Here is a 21,049-nt window from a genome sequence, read left to right as displayed (position 1 = left end):
GGCGAGACTCAATAAAGCTCGGCAGACGGCGGCGCGGCGGGAGGCCCAGGGCAGGACTGTGTTTTGCTGCTGCAGGTGCTTTTCACCACTGGACGGTCTCATTACACAACACCTGCCCCCCCCTGCCCCCCCGCAGCTGGGCGCCACGCTGAGGCTCCAAATGGGACGATTATGACGGTGAGCACAAGCGGCGCTTAAATAAACATGACAAAGACGGAGAGGAGTGAGAGCTCCTGCCCGTGTCACCCCAGGTCAACATCTGTGATGTCGCCTGGATGATGTCATCGCTCCAGAGGAGGAGTCCGCCACTTTGACACTCACCTCTCCAACACGTGAGATGGCAGTTTTCTGCCAGCGGAGGCTCAGATCCAGAGCAGCCGGGCACTTGGCGTGAGGAAATAGAGAACGCATCCATTAACCTGCAGCTTCACTTCTGCTTACAGTGGATTAGTCACATCAGACCCGAGCAGTCGAGTGCGGCACAATTCCACTGCTCTGCCTGAGACGGAGGCGCCTCCTCTGCTAATTACTCCGCTCTCAAAGACGTCCTCCTTAAGCAAAGTCTTGGATCGTGCTGACGGACCAGCCGGAGCGGAGCGGCTCTTTACTCGACTGGTTTCAGAAGATCAAGTGGCCAGTGGCCCACTGAGTGCTCAGAAGAGGTTCAGTTCAAAAGAGGCCGAGTTTGTGAGCGGCGCCACATGTGAGAGGCGAGAGCCACGGAGAGGTAGGGAGGGATGAAAAAGCAAGGCAAACACGCGGCGCTAAACAAGTTCAAAACCTCCTGGAAACACCATGGAAACCACCTTCTCAAACACGTCACAGACCATGGGCCCCAAGCAGAAAAGCACTCTGGGAGAGCAGACCTCGGCCGAGCAGCTCGCTCGCCGCCTGCCTTGTTGCTCTGCATTTATCCGGTCAGTTCCAGACTTTTCAGGCTTGAAACCTTCAGAGACAGCAGCGAGCTCATCAGGACAGTAGGTGGCAGCAGCAACACACACGGGCGACTCCAGTCACACGCGGCTCAGACATTCATGTTCACGATGCACCAGGTCTCATGCTTTCTGGCTCTCATTTTGCCGAAGTGACGCGAGCCATATTTTCAGCAGTGGAGGTGCTAGCACGTCGCCAGGCTATGGTCCGGCTGCAGGGTTTCATGCTCAGGGCCGTTCTTTAAAGTTTCCCCTCAGAGTCTCACGTGCACACGCCCTGAGCCTCTTCCTCGCGGTGTTTGGTCACAGCGGCAGCAACGTCAGTCGACGTGAGGGGCCGAGTGTGGCGCGAGGGTCGGGTGAAGGTGACAAAGTTGGATGTCAAATGATCGTCACAGAAATGGGATCATTCAGACTGCTAGCACCAAGGCTGCTGTCACCACGGCAACGCCAGCCAGCGCCCACCGTCATAAACGAGTACACAATGGAATAAACTGGTGTTAGCACAAAATGTTTACCTTGACGCCGGAGCCTGGGGCCTGAAGCGCTGCGCTAACATGGCTCAGTAGCGCTGAACACCGAGTCACACGAAAGTCGGTTCATTGGTCAGCGCTCGGATCAAGTCGCCGTTGGAAGCTCTGGCCCTTACAGCGCTTCAGAGTGAGCTGTTCACCACTGGCCCAGAAAGTTGTTTTAGCGGGACTCTGTTGACACACAAGCGGACGTGTGCCTCTTGTGCAACACCAGGAGGCGCTGATGCTCATCTCTGAAACGGTGGTCAGAGGCCTGAGCCTCAGTAGACAGCAGCCCCCCCCCCCGTGCTGCTGTTAATTCCGCGTTACTGGCCGCGTTAGCGTCCCTGCTTAATTGCCTCCATTTGCTAAATGGCGCTGCTGTAGTTTGTAAATGACTTGAGCAGTCGAGGCTAATTATCACTCTGGGTGATGCAGTTGAGTGCGGCAGCTCCACCGGCAGGAACTCGGCAGGCGAGGGGGGATTAAGACTCCGGGGGCAACGTGAGGTGGCGGCTAATACGGCTAAGTACAGTAGCGACAGGTGCTAATAAACAGGGATTATTGTTGGGGCGGCGCAGCAGCGAACTCTGAGTGAACTGTGGAGTCTGACTCTTGGCTTTATAAAAGGAGTTTTGAGGCGTCAGATGTGAAGACGTGGCCTCACAGGCGACGCTGGGGGCGGGGTGAGACCACCTGGACCGCGGGCCAGCTCCGGAGCCTTCAGCAGGACCGTCATGTGACAGCAGGCCAGCCACGTCCGTGTAAAGCAGAGGGCAGGAAGACGTTGGCAAACAGAAGGGTGAAACAGTCTCACAATATTCCAAAGCATCTATCACTATAACCACGGCAATGAGCCGACAAAGATAGGTGGTGCCACACAGCTCAGGCCTCCACAGGTGCAGGCTGTGCAGTTACACATGCCGTCCACTCTCCAGGGTCTGACTCGTGTCTGTGTGCTGTGCCACGCACTTGTGGTGCAACACTGCAGACATTCGAACAACAGTGGACATGACGGCGACATCGGCACCAAGGCATCAGATAACAGACCGTCTCACTTGGTACGTGGTTCACAGGCAACAAAGGAAGCCATCACATGAAGAGCATGCGAGACATGGCTCTGACCGCACGGACAACCTTTGTGGTACAGTGCGGTCAGGTGGCACGCGGACACGGCAACACACACACACACCCAACACAGGCTGAGGATGTTCTTCAGTGCTGACACTGTTCTCACAAAGCTGGTGCAACACTGAAATGCCCATAGTGCCGCAGGTGTGGTGCAACCTGCCTCCACGCCTGGCATCACGAGGTGCCGCAGCATTGTGGCTGCGCTGCAGTGGCACAGCCTGTGTTGGGTGGACACCAGGAGTTCCACCCGACATGTCACTTATGCCAGCTGCACTCTTGACTGCGGCACCCTCCGAGGTCCACTTCCTGACTCACTTCTGCTGTTCGTCCTGGTGAGGCACGGTGCTCCACCTGTTCTTGCTGGCACTTGCTGTTTTGGGGGACTTTGTTGCGGTGTCCGTGTCGGAGGAAGGCGGGCCTCCCTAACCGCTGGAAAGACTTGAGAGCGCGTCCTCCTGGTCAGGCCTGCGCCGCCGGTCACGCCGGGAACACACCTAACATGCGTCACGCGCTCACCACTTTTGAAATCCTCCACTTTCAGCTGGTGAAAAACAAATTTGTTTCCAAACCGGTTCTGCAAGCCGACAGTCGGCCACAGCGCGGCGCCTCTCCCGCATGTGGCAGCGGCGGAGACTGTTTCACTGTCGCTGAGACTAATTTGATTTGCAAATCCACAGCCGCCGGTGTTTATCTGCAGCAGATGACAGCGGCTGGACCAGTGTAATAATTGCGGCAGGAGCAGTTATCTTTTGTGTCTCTTGTCAGGGCGAGCTCACGTCCAGCCCTCAGAAAAGGCCAGGCAATCTGCTCTCCAAATGTCATGTTGTCAGCGGCAAAACAAGGCCAGAGGGAGGGAGAGCTCTCAGGTTAAGGATGTTCACTGGGCCCACACTCTCCCACCAGAACCGCTATCAGCCGCGGCATCTGGGCTGCAGCCAGCCAAGCAAACACCAGCCATTAATCACTGATTCAAAATGTTTTCTTGTTTTGCATCTTTTTTTTTCCCTCCACGCCAAGAGGAAATTACATTTCGCCTGGTGGATCAGATAGTGAGGCGGCGAGGATCTTATCGGCACGGCGGCATCAGGCCAGGCCAGAACTGAGCCGCACCGAGTCACAGCCAGCGCTGGTACCACTCTTCTGACTCGCCGTCACCCGCGGTTTTAGCCATTAGCTGATGGAGCAAACACCCAGTCCAGTTCTGATGATGTCACGCTCAGTGATCTAAGCATGGGAAGCAACAGCTGGGAAGTTCCTCTCAGGATGACTTTCACTCAAAAGCTCCTGGAGTCTCTGTGGAGAAGAAGAGTGTCACAGCCGGCAGTCGGGTCTCTGTGATCCAGCTGCTGCCCCCGTGACCCCATGACGGCTGGCTAACTGAGTGACATCCTTCTGGGAGAAGATCCGGACCAAACTCTGTTGCAGCGAACATGAACGGACCACACTTGACTTGATGTATAAATCCACATGACCCAGAAATGAGTGTTGCTTTAGGGACGCTCTTAAATCACAGCCGTCCCTGAGGGTGGCATTAAATCACACTCTCGCTCTCTGTCAGCGCCGTCTCATGATGTGATGCAACATGTCTCTCTGCTTCCACTGAAGACGCCAGTGTTTCTAATCACTGACACGGTGCCGTTCACTGACCCACATTCCCACGTCCTTGTTGAGATGAAGTGCGACGCCAAACGCTCACATTGTCCCCCAAATCTTGGGGCCAAGGCTCGCGGTTCGGACGTGAAGGATCCTGAATCCTAGATGTCCAGATTCCCATGATGGACCCGTAGAACAGAGGGAAGTCAGAACTGAGGAAGTGAGTGGTGCAGCGACACTATAAACCAACATGGCCGACCTCCAGCTCCATCTCTCTCCAGGCTGTTTCTGAGCCTCTAGATCAGCAGCTGCTGTTTGAATGAGCCGCTCACACGCACCTTCACCTCTCAGACTCCACCCCCCCTCCACACCTCCGCCCTGTGAGGACAGCGCTGCCAGCCCGGAAACTGGTCACGGAACATCACATAGCATATTTATTTTATACCCGGTTTTTCTTCATCACGGGCAGCTGCTTATTTCCTGTCAAGTTGTTTGGGACCGGTATGGTAAACCATGGCTCAGCCTCCGCCATGTTCACCAGCCTGCCTCTGACATGTGACCTGCGGAGCAGCTCATGTTTGTGCACCTGCTGTGACTCGTCCAGTCACTCCCTCCATCTGTGAGACTCGCAGGTCACATGACAGCCAGCCTCCACAGTGTGTCTTCATCATCACAGCATCCTTCAGCGGCGAGGATCACGGCGCCGACTCCGCAGAATCAACATCCGATGCCATCTGGCAGCACCTCATCATCGCCATGGCGACACGGCCGTTTATCTGCGGCGGCTCCTCGTGAACCGCAGCCACTTCTGACTCATTACCGGGATTGAGGTGTCACACCGACGTCGATGGTGAAAGATGCGGCGACCCATGGGAGCGTGACCTGCTAAATTGACATCATCTGCCGCCTTTGAGAAGCCGGTAACGGCCCCTCCTCGCGGCGCGACACGCACTCCGTCTTCATTTCACACTCGGAGCGCTGCAGATGGCCGTGGCATTTCCGTAACGGCCTCGCGAGTCATTCAGAACCGGAGCAGCTCCTGCTGAAGGATGCAGGTGCTCCAGGAGCATCGAGGTCAGGGCTTGGAAACCACATGGCGGCGGAGCAAACCTACAGCGTTTCCCTCGACACCAGAGCGGCCCCCCTCACGCCCAGCACCGTCTTCAACACACCAGCTCGCGTGCTAGCGTAGCGCCAACACCATCAGAAGACAGAGGAGGCTCAGCTCAGGCACTGGACTGCACCAGGTGGAGCCAGTCCCACAACCTCAGCACCTTCATCTCTGACTCCTGAGTCTCCACCATTATAAAGCAGAGGTGGCCTCCCTGCCTGCACCCTCTTCTTCACCTCCTTCATCCAACCTCCGCTTGATAGTTTTACACTCTACATTTGTCAGTTAAGTCTTCTCTGAAAAATCCTTTCAGTATGTAAGAAGACCACAAAACCAATGTCAAAGGCAGGTGTGACTGGTGCGAGTCTCATCTCCTCGCTCTCGTGGCAGCCGATCGTCAAGGAAACAGGCCGTGGAGTCCCACATCACATCACCTCCATCACTGAGCAACCGCGCTGGAGCTGCAGCGTGGGAGTGAGCGCGACCTCGGTGTTGGGCTCTTACATAACACGGCTCCCCGCTGGGCCGCTGGCTAAAATTCAGACGGACTTATCGAGCAGTTGGAGGTCAGCGCGCCTCCCCGGCACACACACACACACAATCGCTGGCGGGAGCTGAAACAGACTCTTTCCGAGTCGACGCAGGAGTGCCTGAACATTTACTCGGTTTCTGTTGTCGGCCATCTTGTGCAAACACATCATTACAACTGCAGTTTTTTTGACATTTGGATGTTTTCGCGACCCTTTCTTTTGAAGTGAGGTTGACCTTTTGACCTTCGACTGCGTCAGATTATGAATATTCCACCACGGGCCAGCAGGGGGCCGACGCTAACACTCAGGCCCAGACCAACGTCCCTCTCCTCGGAGCAGAAAGTTGAGCGAGTGCAGCCATCTTTTGTTAATCGGCGCCCGGCTGAGTCGGCACTGTCCCCGAACCATGGTCTGGTGAGACATTAAAGCCTTCATTAGTCGACAGAGAGTCTATTTCAGGCACAGCCAACAACAGCACGCCAGTTATCAGCCACGTCCTCCAGGGGGCGGAAGCGTCCTGGTGAAATTAACAGTGAGTCTGAGGTGCGGCGTAGCGCTCCACACAAGCAGGTGGCTTCTGTCACCGGGACTCCACCGATGCCTTCTCTATTCGTACACCCAAGCGCACAAAGTAAATACACTTCGTCCAAGTACATGCTGGAGCCCTGGCAGATGTGCGGTAGCTGACGCAGTTCTGGGTACTTCTGCCACAGGTGGAAGTGCTACTCCTCCTACTAGGACCAAGTGCTGGTACTGTAGACGTGTTTGCACATGAAAGCAGTGGGAGAAAGAGATATGGTTGCAGTAAAAGTACTCACAGTCAGCATCAGTGTAGCAGTATCAGTACCAGGGCCAACAGAGTTAGCGGCAGCAGTATCAGTATCAGTATAGCAGTATAGCAGTATAGCAGTATATCAGCATCAGTGTCAGAATCAGTATCAGGAGCAGGAGCAGTGAGGAGCAGGAGCAGTGAGGAGCAGGAGAAGGAGCAGTGAGGAGCAGTGAGGAGCAGGAGAAGGAGCAGTGAGGAGCAGGAGCAGTGAGGAGCAGTGAGGAGCAGTGAGGAGCAGGAGAAGGAGCAGTGAGGAGCAGTGAGGAGCAGGAGCAGTGAGGAGCAGGAGCAGGAGCAGTGAGGAGCAGTGAGGAGCAGGAGCAGTGAGGAGCAGTGAGGAGCAGGAGCAGTGAGGAGCAGTGAGGAGCAGGAGCAGTGAGGAGCAGGAGCAGTGAGGAGCTGTAAGGAGCAGGAGGAGAAGGAGAGGAGGAGGTGAAGGAGAAGGAGAAGGAGGAAGAGGAGAGGAGCAGAGGTGGCACCCGAGCGCTGGCTCGTCTCTGCATCTCCCTCAAACGTGTTTACAGAGGAAACACAAATCTGCTCGACTCCTGCTCCTCTGCGAAGCTCGGCAGCTGACAAGAGGAGCGAGCTAATCTTTTGTGAACATTTCCCTTCAGGCGAGAGGCGGCTGCTGCGGCAGAAGACTGCGGCGGCTCCTCCTCCTCCTCCCACATCTGTATTCAGCCGAGTCCTGACATTTCTAAGATTCCACATTGTTGCTGGATTTAAAAATAAATAAATATATATATATTTTTTAAAACTACTCAACTATTGATGGCAGCGAAAAGCTTTCCGAGCGAATCAGTGGCTTCGATTGGTGCGGCGAGCAGCGAGGCGGCGGACAGCGAGCACTTAGTGGCTAAGAGAAATAAAGCGAGACAAAATATAGCTTCAGTCGTCAGTCAGGTGACCCGAGAAGACCACCAGCCGCCTTTCATCCCCATCAATAAGTCAGCAGCTCTTGTTTGTCCTCCTCTCTGGATGACAACAGGAGTCACGCCTGGACGGAGAAGCTTTCAGAGCCTCCATCTCGGAGGAGCGGAGAGTGACTGAGATGTTCACGTGAAGGTCAGCAGAGCACCACGTGAGAGGATGGAAGACCAGAGAGGCTGGGAGAAGATGGAGGAGTGCAGGAGGCAGAGGACGTCAGGAGATGGATCTGAGAGGACGAAAGACGAGGGAGGATTCACGACGGGACAGGAAGCGAGATAATGCAAGAGATGAGATGGAGGATGTGAGGAGACAGAGCATGTGGGATGGTGGAGATGTCTGGAGGAGCGGCGACAGGAAGATGCTAAATGGTGTCGGTGTGAGGTGATGGTTGATGGGATGATGATGCATTAACTGATGAAGCATGTGAGACGGTGGAGTAGATGAGGTGATGGAGGACGTGTGTTGGCTGAAACAACAAGGTCTACAAAAGAGGAGTCTTCTTCTGTACAGACGCTCCAGAGATCATTCCTTCATCATCATTGGTCCCAGTAAGTCAGGGCGGTAATGAAGGTGGACAAGCAAGAGGGATGAAGGTTGATGAAACGTGGAGGTCACAGAAGAGGAAACACCTGCAGTGCTATCAGTGGTACTGCAGTAGTTCTACTGTCTGTGATACATGCAGCAGTACACAGTAATGGGAGTGAGGTACCGGTCAACGTGGTGACGTCGGTGGCAGGTGAAGCGTGGACTCCACCCCGCACGACGAGGCTCCGAGGAGCAGCCCGTCTGCGCTTGGACCAAAGAGAGAAGAGCCGGGAAGGTGACATGAGCCCCGTGGTTCGCCATGTGTCTCACTGGCGGCTCTCAGAACTGGCTGCCCTCTGGGGGCCGAGCGTGCGGGGTGTGTTTCTTCTGCGGGCTGGAGGAGGCCATGTGACTGAGGCGAGCGTGAGCTGGCCTGGCACGTCATGCACCAGCGCGTGTGTGTGTGTCAGGCCTGAAGGTGCGGCGCCGCTGAGGACGGCTCTGTGAGTCCAGGCGCCACCGCTGCTTCCTTCACTCTCTAAAACCTAGTGTTCTGCTGCCTTGCGTGGCGTCTCAGGATCCAACATGGCGGCTGAACAGGACAGCAGGGTCAGCTGACTCATGATGAGGACCCTTGCGCTCATCGCGCGACGCTCATCACTGAGCAGCTCTTTCTCTCAAGAGAAAGACGGACTCGACTGACATCTTCAGCGGAGCCGCGCGGCGAGCTGACGCTCAGCGGTGGAGGGCAGTCGGGAGGCGGGCCGCCGCAGGTGACACAAATCACGCTTCCAGCTCATTGAAAAAAAAAAAAGGTTGATCATCAAACGGCAACAAGCAAAACAGCAGCAGTGATTCAGAGCTGTGGAAATCCATGATGGCTCCGTCTGAAGGTAATGGCTTCTGGAAACCTCGCAGCAGAGTCTGGGGTCAAGACTCTCTCTCACACACACACACACATATGTCTCACCATCCTTGTGGGGACCTCTCCTGGCCCCCCTTTCCCCAGCCTCTCCTCCTTAACCTGACCTGAGCCAGGACTCTGAGCCAGCCGGGCGAGTCCTGATGCCTTCAGAGGACCTGCCGCGTCGAGCCGTGACCTCGCAAACGCATGAAGAGCTGCGCCTCGTCTTCCTGGGGCCCCTGTCTCCCTCCAGCACTCGGAGTCTGCCACACCACGGAGGGACATTCCTTCTGGCTCAGCTCTGTGCACTGAGCTGCACTGCGACAAGAAGGTCCACTCCACAACCGTGGTCGAGCTCAGGACACTGAACCTCTCCAGGCTCCTCCCCCAACAGGCCGTCAAACCCACCAGTGCAGAGTCTAGAGTGGCCCTCTGACTCGTCACCTCTGACCCCGGCCGGGGTCACTCGCCGGGCGTGTCGGGGCTGACCACTGCAAGTCACATGACGCAGGTGATGCTGCAGCGCGGCAGGTTGTGAGTCATGAGCCGAGCGATCATCTGAAGCTGAACCTTCATCATCATCATCATCATGGCTGCCCTCCTGGTTCAGGATCGTCACTCAGACCGCCAGCGCCAGAGCCATAAATCCAGACCTGGATCCGACCCAACCAGAACAAAAGCCGTATTAATCCTATTGAGTAGCTCGCCGTGATTGACAGCTGGCGTGCGCTAATGAATCCTGCTTTCCATCGTGCGACTGCGGTGTGGAGGATGAATGAGCAGCAGGTAAAGCGGCGAGTCATCGGAGAGCGTGGCGACCACAGCTATTGATCGGCTGGAGCGTGACACAGGGCTGCAGAGCCTCTTCTGCCGCCCGGGGTCACCAGCAGGACGGAACTAGGAAGAGAGCGGGACACAGCCGTTACAGCGCTTCCCATGGGCTCAGTCGGACAGTGGGTGGCGCTAGTGTTACCGCGCACACACACACACACACCGCCAGCAGCAGCAAGTGTGAAAGAGGTAAATCCACATGTTGATTTGCTTCAGCGACTCGATCGCTTCAATAAGTCAGGATTTCTGGTCACATGAGCAGAAGTCATAGAAATGAATCGGGAGATCCTCAGAACGTTGTAGAATCCAAACAGAACTCAGCTCCAAAAGCAAATCCCGCCCTCCTCATCCTGCTTCTGACACAGGCTCACAAGCAAATGATCCAGCAGGACGTCCAGTCCCTCTACAGTCTGAAGGCAAACATGCCCACTCACCTTTCATTCCGAATTTGGAGCGACGTCCGTACTTGTTGATGAGAACAAAGAGGACCAGCAGCAGGACGCAGGCGAAGCCCGCCAGGCCCACGGCGATGGACACCTGAGAGACCAGACAGTCGTCAGCCGGCGGTGACGGCAGCAGCAGCGCTTGAAGCTGGCGCGGTGAAGCTAGCAGACAAGCTAGCGTGCGCGATGACGTCAGCCGGCGGTGACGGCGGCAGCAGCCTGGCCAGTATCGGGTGGAAACGGGCCGAGCCAAACGCCCTCCTGACACAACACAGTTTAGGACTCACTCCGAACGTGTCCTCCTCGGGCCGACCGGCGCCATCTTCCGGGTGCTCCGGGTGCGAGGGACCTGCAAGACACAGACGTCGGATGAGCTGCTGCGTCAGCGCGTGCCTTTCATCACCGACACAGAAGCGTCGCGAGGCTGCCGACACCAGACCAGGTCCTGGATCAGGCGTGAGACGCTCCTCTGGGTCTGACCCGTGGGCTCCTCCCACAGACTCTCTCTGCTCACTTGGTTTCTCAGCACAACAATGTCAGGCCTCACTTAGCCTGAGATGGGATTCTTCTTCTCCAGCTCTGGGTAACTCCCGTCTTTAGTTCCCGTTCCTTCCTCAGTCATCACGGTCACTAACTGACAGATGTCGCTCGGCCTGTTTCAGGAGATTATGAACCAGATTTGTGTGTTTGTGGTGGGTGGGAGGAAACCAGAGTGCCTGGAGGAGCGCCGTCATGTGGCAGGTTGCGGAGTCCAGCGTGTGAGTGGCGGCGGATCTGGGCAGCGCAGGAGGCGTGAAATGAAGCGGCGTGGTGTCAGAGGCAGAGCAGGAGGCCTGCGGCGGCACATCAGCCGGCGAATGAGCGCACGCCCGCAGTGGGAGAGTGACGGAGCGAGAGACGGTGGACGCCGCCATCCCCACCACCGCTTTCCCCGGTCCCCACAAGGTTAAGCCTCAATTTGAGGATGAAGACCCCAGAATAACTTGGCTCTGGTGAGCCATGTGTTTAGGATGGTTAGGGCTACACACACACATACACACAGGTTTGTCTTCCTATCTTTGTGGGGACCTCTCCTGGCCATCACCCTTTCCCCAGCCTCTCCCCCTCAACCTGAGCATCTCAAACACCTGGCTGAACTGAACCTGGACTCTGAGCCAAACTAACAGCCACTGATAATGACCCAGCTGTCAAACTGAGGCCTGAGTGAGGACCGGCCAAGATGTCCTCACTGTGTTGGTTTAAAAGTCACACACACACACGCACTCACTCACTCACTCACACAGATGCACACCTTGTCTCTCTCTCTCTCTCTCTCCAGAGTGACTTGTTCACTGTGGCTGGTTAACTGAAGCTGGAAAACTGCTGATGCAAATCCAATAAGGAGAGTGACCTTCACCAGACCCACCGCCCCTCCTCCCTTCCTCTCCTCCCCCACCCGCCTTTTCTCGGGTTCTGGAGCCGTCAAGGATCAGACACACAACAACACCATCTCCGACTGAACCTCCTCGTCTCACGCGGAACAGGAAGTGAGGTGAGCTGTGGGGAAAGGGTCAAAGGTGAAGGTCAGCAGTGGTGATGCTGCAGCTGCTGACTGAAGGTGAGCGGACGCAGAGCAGCTGCTAACGCTAGCAGCAGAGGGGTCAGACACCACAGACACGACTCTGTGGTCAGAGTGGGACCAAGGAGCACCGGAGTGTGGCGCTCGCGATGGAGGCCACTGACCACTGCAGGAGAAGAGCGGGTGGAGCATGACAGCCAGAGGTGGTGAGGAGTGTGTGTGTGTGTGTGCAACTCACCCAGCACCACCATGTCTGCGGAGAGAGAAGACAGCAGGTGGAACTGTGAGTCGACTGTCTGAGCCCGGCTCTCTCACGCTCCCTCAGATGGCAGGAGCAGTGAGGCACAAGCCGGCAGACACACGAGGAGAGGGAGACCGCCTGGGGTCAGAGGTCGCGGCGGGCTCACCTTCGTGGTCCATGTCCACGAGGAAGTGCCCGTACACGGTCTTGGTGGCGGTGCCCAGAGCGTTGCTGGCCTCCAGCGTGTAGTCGCCGTTGTTGAGGTGCGTGGGGTTCTGGAAGAGCAGGCAGCCCTCCAGCACGTCCTGGTAGAAGTCCATCACCGTGCGGACGTAATCGTTCTGCTGCAGCTCCTGCCCCCGGTGGAACCAGCGCAGCTGGGGCGGCGGGAAGCCGCGCACCGTGAACTCCATACAGGTGTCGTGGCGCCTCTCCGGCTCCGCCAGCTTCAGGATGACGGGAGGAACTAGGAGAGAGGAGACGGGGAAGTCAAGACGGCGCCTGTGCTTCTTCTTCAACCGGTGGAATCGCCGAGTCGTTCTAATGAGTCAGTCACTGAGTCCTCCTGTTGTTGAACCAGTCATTGAGTCTTTGTGAAACGGAGCCTCTGCACGTCCCTGAGTCATGGCTACACGGGGGGTTCCCACCTGCTCATTTCACAGCCGTGGCTCGGCCTCCATGTTAGTTTAAGCTGCCGGCTCTCCACATCTGGCGAGTCCCCGACACTCGCGGCCTGTGATTGGTGGGATGTGTGACGCTGGTGAGTTCCACACTGTCGACAGTGGCTTACTGAACTAACGCTTTCATGGGAGGAGGAGTTTGGCAGGACGCTCCTCCCCCTGCCCCCCAGCTCACAGCCAACAGGGATGAAAATCCACCTGCTTCTGTGGATCCCATCAGGAGGCGGGGCTTCATATGGACTTGGTTTGAATGAATGTGTGAAGGTTCAGATGCACAGCTGATACAACTCTGGCTTCTCTTGTCTGTGGTCAGGGAAAGAATCAGGATGAAAATCTGTCTTTTCTCTCAGGGTCCTCTGAGTCAAACAGCTGCCCAGGAGACTCCTGCATCTGACAGGGTTACCGTGGCAACAGCTGCTCAGTTCATCTCTGTTCACCATGATTTGAGCCAGATGTTTGTTTTTATAAGAAGTTACTTTTGGACAAAGAGATGTTGACAGCGTGTCATGTCCGTGACCTGGGGAGTCGGGAGGTGACTCGGCAGGGGGCGGTGCCTCCTTCACTACACCTGAGACCATGAAAAAAAAAAACCCAAAAGAATTCCAGGAGGAAGGAGAGAGAAGTGAGGAGGGCAACAAACTCAAGCGTGGAATGGAGCCAAGCCAGGAGGGCGCGGTCACAGGATCCAGCCAGCAGGACTCACACTGCACGGCCAGCTGGACGGAGGCGTTGGTCATCCCCACCACGTTCTCGGCGATGCAGGTCAGCTGGAAGCCGTTGTCCTGGCGGCTGAGGTTGAAGAGCGTCAGGTTGATGGAGTGGATGTTGGGCCAGTAGACGTTGGACTGCGGAGACAAGAGACAGCAGAGCCGGTCTCTCAGCGGAGCCGCGTCACCGGCTGCTGAGGGAGTCCTACCAGGTGAGTGTTGATGGAGTGCAGGCCCCCCACAGTCCAGTCCACCTCGGGCAGCGGGGACCCCGATCCGTTGCAGCTCACCGTCACGGTGTCGCCTTCCGTCACCAACACACTGCTGTGGCTCACACTGATCTCAGGCAGGTCTGGAGCCAGCGAGGACACAGAGAGAGACGCACTCCTTCATTCTCATGGCATGACTCCACATCATGGGTTAAATCACAATAGTAGATGAAGGAGCTACATTCACATGAAAGTCAGCAACAACTGTCAACATGGGCCTGAGGTGAGCAGCCGCCAAAGGCACCGATCACAACACAGCAAAGCTCCTCCAGAGAAGGATGAAGATGATGATGATGATGATATTATGATGTTCATCATCATCTTCACCACCAGCACCATCATCATCATCATCATCTTCATCTTCATCATCATCATCACCATCATCACCATCATCATCATATCATCATCGTCATCACCATCATCATCATCATCATCTTCATCATCACCATCATCATCACCATCATCACCATCATCATCTTCATCACCATCATCATCATCATCATCATCTTCATCATCACCATCATCATCACCATCATCACCATCATCATCCTCATCTCCATCATCATCATCACCATCATCATCACCATCATCATCCTCATCTCCATCATCATCATCATCATCATCTTCATCATCACATCATCATCTTCATCACCATCATCACCATCATCATCTTCATCATCACCATCATCATCATCTACATCATCACCACCATCATCACCATCATCATCATCACCATCATCATCATCACCATCATCATCATCTTCACCATCATCATCATCACCATCATCATCATCATCACCATCATCATCTTCATCACATCATCACCATCATCATCAACATCATCATCATCATCACCATCATCATCACCATCATCATCATCATCACCATCACCACCATCTTCATCACTATCATCACCATCATCACCATCTTCATCACCATCATCCTCACCATCATCATCACCATCATCATCCCCACCATCTTCATCACTATCATCACCATCATCATCACCATCAGCATCAACTTATCCTCCTCTTCCTCCTTCCCTCCTCCTCCAGATCCTCCTCTTCCTCCTTCGCTCCTCCTCCAGATCCTCCTCTTCCTCCTTCCCTCCTCCTCCAGATCCTCCTCTTCCTCCTCTCCTCTCCTCCTCCTCCTCCTCTCCCCCCCCCCCCCCCTCCTCCTCACCAGCACCAGCTCCTCTGACTCACCGCAGTTCTGAATGTACATGTTGTGCAGCCTGATCTTGGAGGCTCCGACCCTGCAGTAGAGCTGCTGTGTGTGCAGCCCAGCCTCGAACCTCTGCTGCCACAGCTGGATCCAGCGGATGTCACAGCCGCAGTCGAAGACCACGCCTTCCAGACGCCTGCGACACCAGGAGACAGATCAGAAACCACATCCTACGGTGACGAGGAGACGCTGAACTCCAGGTCAGTGGCTCCTGCCACATTGAGGAGAGCTCTGAGTGGCAGAATACTCTTCCTCCCGTGAGGTTCCCAGGCACCTGGGTCACCTGGGTCCGACGCCCTGAAGGTCGGCCCGACACACTCACGCTGCAGAACTACAGTCATTTATCAAACTGAAGGTGTTGGCAAAATGTGTGTGTGTGTTCTTGTACAGGACCAGAGTGAAAAACTAAGCAACAGAGTCAGGACATTTTGGCTGGTCCTCACTGTTCCAGACCTCATTTCCTCATCGAGGAAAGTGTGGAAATAAGTGGGTGATTCTAACTGGGTTCCAAGCGCTGGTTTACGTGTTTGGGTTCAGTGGCTGGGGAAAGGGCGATGGCGTCACTACGTGCCAACATCACCATCCACCACCAGGGCGATATCACAGCACACGTGCAGAGCACATGCAGCGGCCGTCCGTCTGCGTGATGTTGAGCAGCTCTCCTCTGCGGCGCCACTGGACTCCAGCAGAGATTATGATCTGAAATGTGACAGAGCTAATCAAGGCTGTTGGGCCGCGAGCGCTGGGAGATCAGGCGAGCTCCTGGAGCGCGCGTCCACCGCAGGAATCTGTTCTCATTACCAGGTGCTGACGTCCCTCATACATTATTCACGCCTCCTCGGTCTGCGCTTGACCTCCGTCCACGGCCTCTGGACCAGCACTCATCTGCTCGGAGATTGTCCAATCACAGTCTGACAGGCGTGTAAAACTGGGCCAGATTGAAACGGACCACGCGAGACAATAAACCTGCAGGCGGAGTGTTGATGACCTTCAGGGATTTAAAGGTCACAACTCAAAACAAAACATGGACGAGTGGAAGCAGAATTAATCCACTGGATTCACACCCAACATCAACAGAACAGACAGGAGGCCTTGATGTTAGCATGTGAGACAGGAGGCCATGATGTTAGCATGTGAGACAGGAGGCCATGATGTTAGCATGTGAGACAGGAGGCCATGATGTTAGCATGTGAGACAGGAGGCCATGATGTTAGCATGTGAGACAGGAGGCCACGATGTAGCATGTGAGACAGGAGGCCACGATGTTAGCATGTGAGACAGGAGGCCACGATGTTAGCATGTGAGACAGGAGGCCATGATGTTAGCATGTGAGACAGGAGGCCACGATGTAGCATGTGAGACAGGAGGCCACGATGTTAGCATGTGAGACAGGAGGCCATGATGTTAGCATGTGAGACAGGAGGCCATGATGTTAGCATGTGAGACAGGAGGCCATGATGTTAGCATGTGAGACAGGAGGCCATGATGTTAGCATGTGAGACAGGAGGCCATGATGTTAGCATGTGAGACAGGAGGCCACGATGTAGCATGTGAGACAGGAGGCCACGATGTTAGCATGTGAGACAGGAGGCCACGATGTTAGCATGTGAGACAGGAGGCCATGATGTTAGCATGTGAGACAGGAGGCCACGATGTAGCATGTGAGACAGGAGGCCACGATGTTAGCATGTGAGACAGGAGGCCATGATGTTAGCATGTGAGACAGGAGGCCATGATGTTAGCATGTGAGACAGGAGGCCATGATGTTAGCATGTGAGACAGGAGGCCATGATGTTAGCATGTGAGACAGGAGGCCATGATGTTAGCATGTGAGACAGGAGGCCACGATGTAGCATGTGAGACAGGAGGCCACGATGTTAGCATGTGAGACAGGAGGCCACGATGTTAGCATGTGAGACAGGAGGCCATGATGTTAGCATGTGAGACAGGAGGCCACGATGTAGCATGTGAGACAGGAGGCCACGATGTAGCATGTGAGACAGGAGGCCACGATGTTAGCATGTGAGACGGGAGGCCACGATGTTAGCATGTGAGACGGGAGGCCTTGATGTTAGCATGTGAGACGGGAGGCCTTGATGTTAGCATGTGAGACAGGAGGCCTTGATGTTAGCATGTGAGACAGGAGGCCTTGATGTTAGCATGTGAGACGGGAGGCCACGATGTTAGCATGTGAGACAGGAGGCCTTGATGTTAGCATGTGAGACAGGAGGCCTTGATGTTATCATGTGAGACGGGAGGCCACGATGTTAGCATGTGAGACAGGAGGCCACATGTGGAGTGACTTGCTCAGGTGACACTGACTCAGGTATCCATCTGCGAGTCAGTTGGACTGAAAGTGACTTGCACAGTTCAGCGAGATGCGCATGAAACCAAGTCGTTACACCCAAAACCCAGGGTCCCAGGGACTCGCTCAGGTGTGTGGGACTCAGCTGTTGTAGCACTCTGACTCGCATTGTGCGCCAGATGACTTGACTTGCACCATGAGTCAAATCAAAGTTGGAGTGAATTCACTCAATACTCAACAATTTATTCCAGTGACCACCAGATGGCGCACAGGTCAGGCGGGAGGAGACAGAAGAAGAAGACTCACAGCTCGGAGAGTTGCAGGTGCTGGAAGAGCTGCCAGGACAAGGTGCTCAGCGGGTTCTTGGACAAGTTTCTGTGGAGCACAACAGACACACCGTCAGTACAGCAAATCCAACACCAGACACACACACACACACACACACACACACACACGCCAGCTGTCGGCAGAGGTGTCCTGGCTAAGACTCTCCACCCTGTGTTTGCTCGAGCCATCGCTCTCCACTGACGTGTCTCAACACAAACAAGTGCGACTCCTGGGTGGACCACACACAGAGCTGCGGAAGAGAAGCGCTTCCCTCTGGTGACCACGCGACATCATCATCATCAGCCAGGCCGGACCAGCCGCGGCTCTGGATGTGACTCCAGCGTTCAACACCGTTTGGAATGACTTGACGACCGTTGAGGCTCCTGATGCAAGAAGCAGAGCTTCACACAGGAAGTGGTGTCGGCCTTCAAAGGTCATCCTTGGTATCAGTGCGAGAAATGTCGGCCTAAATTGGATGAGGTGGGGGTTACAGGCGCGTGGCGGGGAGTCGATTATGAAATAAAAAAACGAGCGTCTCTGTTCATGCGCACGTTGGATCTGTTGCCAGGCCTGGGAGGGCAGACACACACCCAACTCTGTGTGACTGAAGTGTCAGACACAGGCGGCTCATTTGCACCAGGAACCATAGCGACGTGGTTCACATCAAACTTTCATCAGCAGCAGAGGAAGAGAGAGTGTTCCAGCGCCGGAGTGTTAATATTGATGTGGGCGCTGCAGCCAGGGGGCGACGGCGGGGACGCTGGAGCCTGCTGATCCTGAGGGCTCACCTGACCGCGGGTCCGAGCCGTCGTGGCCACGTGAGGTGGGAGGTTGAGGTGCAGCAGAAATCAAACACCATAGAAGCTCTGGGGAGCAGCAGGTCAGTGTGAACCAGGCTTGTGGGGACACAGTGCGACTGACTGTATTTGCTGTACAAGACGACCAGCGTCATCATCCTCCCAGAGCCGTGCAATCACACACACAACACAGTGTAGTCTTAGCTCAGAACAGTGAATCACAGCATTCAGTCGCCACTGTTGTATCAGTAGCATCCTCGCGCGACTCGCACACACCTAGCACAAGCAACATCAGCGTAATGCGCAGCGTGGTAGAGACCGAGTGGAGTTTGGCTGAGTGTGGATTGTCTAGTTCAGTGTCGGATGTGCGGCAGAGTTGAGTAAACAGGAAGTGATGTCATCTGTCCCCGGTGAGCCAGGTCAGACGGCTCGCAAAAATCAACGGGACGTGAGTTTATCGAGTCCCACACGTGTCAAACAAGACAGGAAGTAGACCAGACTCATCACTTGCAGGCAGCTGATTCACTTTCTAGTAGTTGACGGACTTGGTCGCACACGTCTGGCAGGAAGGTAGCCCAGGTCACAAGTCCAAGTGACTGGGACTCGGTCTCCATCTTTATACTCGATACTAGACTCGCTGACCGACGCTGCACTCTAGTGGCTTTTGCTTCAACTGAGTCACACATTCAAGTCGGCTTGTGCTCCGGACGGGAAGTGGACTCACCGAGTCTCACATTTAAAGGACTCAAAACAGAGGTTTTAATGAAAAGCTGAACTTCTGCTGAAAGGGATGGCGAGTCATTTCCAGCGCTGAATTATTCAGCCGCAGCGTTGGGAGGATAAACATGCTGTGATAACTCCATTTCAGGGAGGCGGTGATAAAGCGCGAGTGTGTAGTCGGGTCGTCTGGTTTCAGATCACGGACAGCAGCACTTTCTCATCCTCCACAGTCGAGATCCTGGACCAGACGCCCTCCAGATCCAGTCCAACACTGAGGCAGCTCAGCGACACACACGTCGACACGTCAGGGACGAGTCAGACCCCACTGACTGAGTGAGTTGTTTACTGACGACTCCAGAACCAGAACTGTCAGAAGTGACTCAGTGACTCAACAGAGCGACTCATGAAGAGACTCACAGATCGGCTCACTGGGTGGATGAATGAGCAGCTGCTGAGGCAGACACCGGAGGAGCCGAGGCAAGGGAGCGACTGCCGCCGTCGCCATGGAGACCGGCTTGACACTGAATGGTTTCTTGATGAAATCGATGAAATTGTTGAGTTGATTAAAAGAACGGTGCCGAACGCTCCCACGAGGCTCGTTGTGCAGCTTCCTGCCTCCAGACTCCCTGAGAGCCGCTGAGGTGAACTGCTCTCAGCCACGTGGAGGTCCCATAAAAGACAGCAGCGAGTCAGCCATGAGAGAAAAGAACCAGATAAATCACATCTCCAAAATGTGAAAATACAAAAGCAATTCGACAATCGCATTGAAATCCACTGAAGTAGACGAGGTGAAAAGAAGTCCTGAGGCAGAGACGCTCCTTCACTGACACCTCAGGGAGGGAAGTGTGTCAAAGACGTGGGAGCCAGAAAAACCACAAGCCTTTCCTGCAGAAGTGACATGGAGGAACAACACCAAGTGAGTGAGAGGTGGGAAGGTGAGGCCGGCGCAGCGCAGCGCAGCCGCTCCCCGAGCCTCGCAGTTCCGCAACCATCGCCAGTTCACAACCAGCGAGGTCCAGGAGAGGATCTGGGAGCTGGAGCACCTCTGGGGTGGCTTTGTTGATAAAATGTGATTATCTGGTTCCAGACAAAAATAATCCAGGCTCTGAACCGGGACCAGCCCAGAAGCTTTAGTGGAGATCCAGAGGGTTTAAAAGTGTGGCTCGTGTTCTGGCGTGGGCCGAGTCCCAGAGATGGGACAGAACAGTGTTGGTATTGATGGAAACATCAGCGCAGAGCTCGCGTCTGTCGCCGCCACACGCCAGAGCCGCCCACCCTGACTGGACTGCAGCTGGTTCTGATGGGCTGGGGAACCGAAGACACGCTTCACAGCTAGGTCCGGAACGGATCTGGTCCCACCTGCTTTGAGCTGATGATCAATGAGCTCAAGTTTGAAGAGCAACTGATGGATTGATCAGAGTGTCTGCACTAAACTCCACTCCTCAACTCCTCCACTGCCATTGATCAGGAGGGAAGCCTCAGCCCGCCTCCGCTGACAGCTGCACTCTGGTGGCCAGATAACCTCCACGCTCGCAGCCGAAGCGCCACCTGCTGGTGAGCTCAAACGCACTTGGTTGTTCAGAGACAGGGAGGTGGGCGGGGTGAGGTTTGTTGTGACAGGGAGGTGGGCGGGGTCAGGTTTGTTGCGACAGGGAGGTGGGCGGGGTCAGGTTTGTTGCGACAGGGAGGTGGGCGGGGTGAGGTTTGTTGCGACAGGGAGGTGGGCGGGGTGAGGTTTTTTGCGACAGGGAGGTGGGCGGGGTCAGGTTTGTCATGACGTCATAGAAACCTTATTGTGATCATCTCTCAACACGTGCGACGCCATGAGTCAGGGACGCGGCTCCCGTTGCTCTTCATGATGCTGAAGGCAACACTGCCACAGTCCTTCCGCTCGGAATTCAGTGGCGAAGCAGCATCAGGCGTGCGCAATGAACGCAAACA

The 21,049-nt window shown here is 55.2% G+C and overlaps 1 protein-coding gene across 2 annotated transcripts in view; it reads right to left on the bottom strand.

Moving 5' to 3' along the window:
* Positions 1-21,049, bottom strand: part of ntrk3b (neurotrophic tyrosine kinase, receptor, type 3b) — a 69,873-nt gene that overhangs the window by 17,454 nt on the left and 31,370 nt on the right. The window contains exons 4-11 of one of the 2 annotated variants that reach the window (XM_053866729.1): positions 17,571-17,639; positions 14,941-15,095; positions 13,673-13,815; positions 13,460-13,601; positions 12,243-12,542; positions 12,074-12,088; positions 10,565-10,626; positions 10,269-10,371 (exon numbers count right to left, since the gene is read on the bottom strand). In XM_053866729.1, the coding sequence (XP_053722704.1) occupies positions 10,269-10,371; positions 10,565-10,626; positions 12,074-12,088; positions 12,243-12,542; positions 13,460-13,601; positions 13,673-13,815; positions 14,941-15,095; positions 17,571-17,639 (989 nt within the window). The remainder of the gene's footprint in view (positions 1-10,268; positions 10,372-10,564; positions 10,627-12,073; positions 12,089-12,242; positions 12,543-13,459; positions 13,602-13,672; positions 13,816-14,940; positions 15,096-17,570; positions 17,640-21,049) is intronic. The other variant, XM_053866730.1, reaches the window with a different exon arrangement.

Source organism: Synchiropus splendidus, chromosome 5 (assembly GCF_027744825.2).
Source record: "Synchiropus splendidus isolate RoL2022-P1 chromosome 5, RoL_Sspl_1.0, whole genome shotgun sequence".
NCBI classification, from domain to species: Eukaryota; Metazoa; Chordata; class Actinopteri; order Syngnathiformes; family Callionymidae; genus Synchiropus; species Synchiropus splendidus.
The sequence above is the reverse complement of the archived record's forward strand: the minus strand, read 5'-3'. Positions and strand labels throughout refer to the sequence as shown.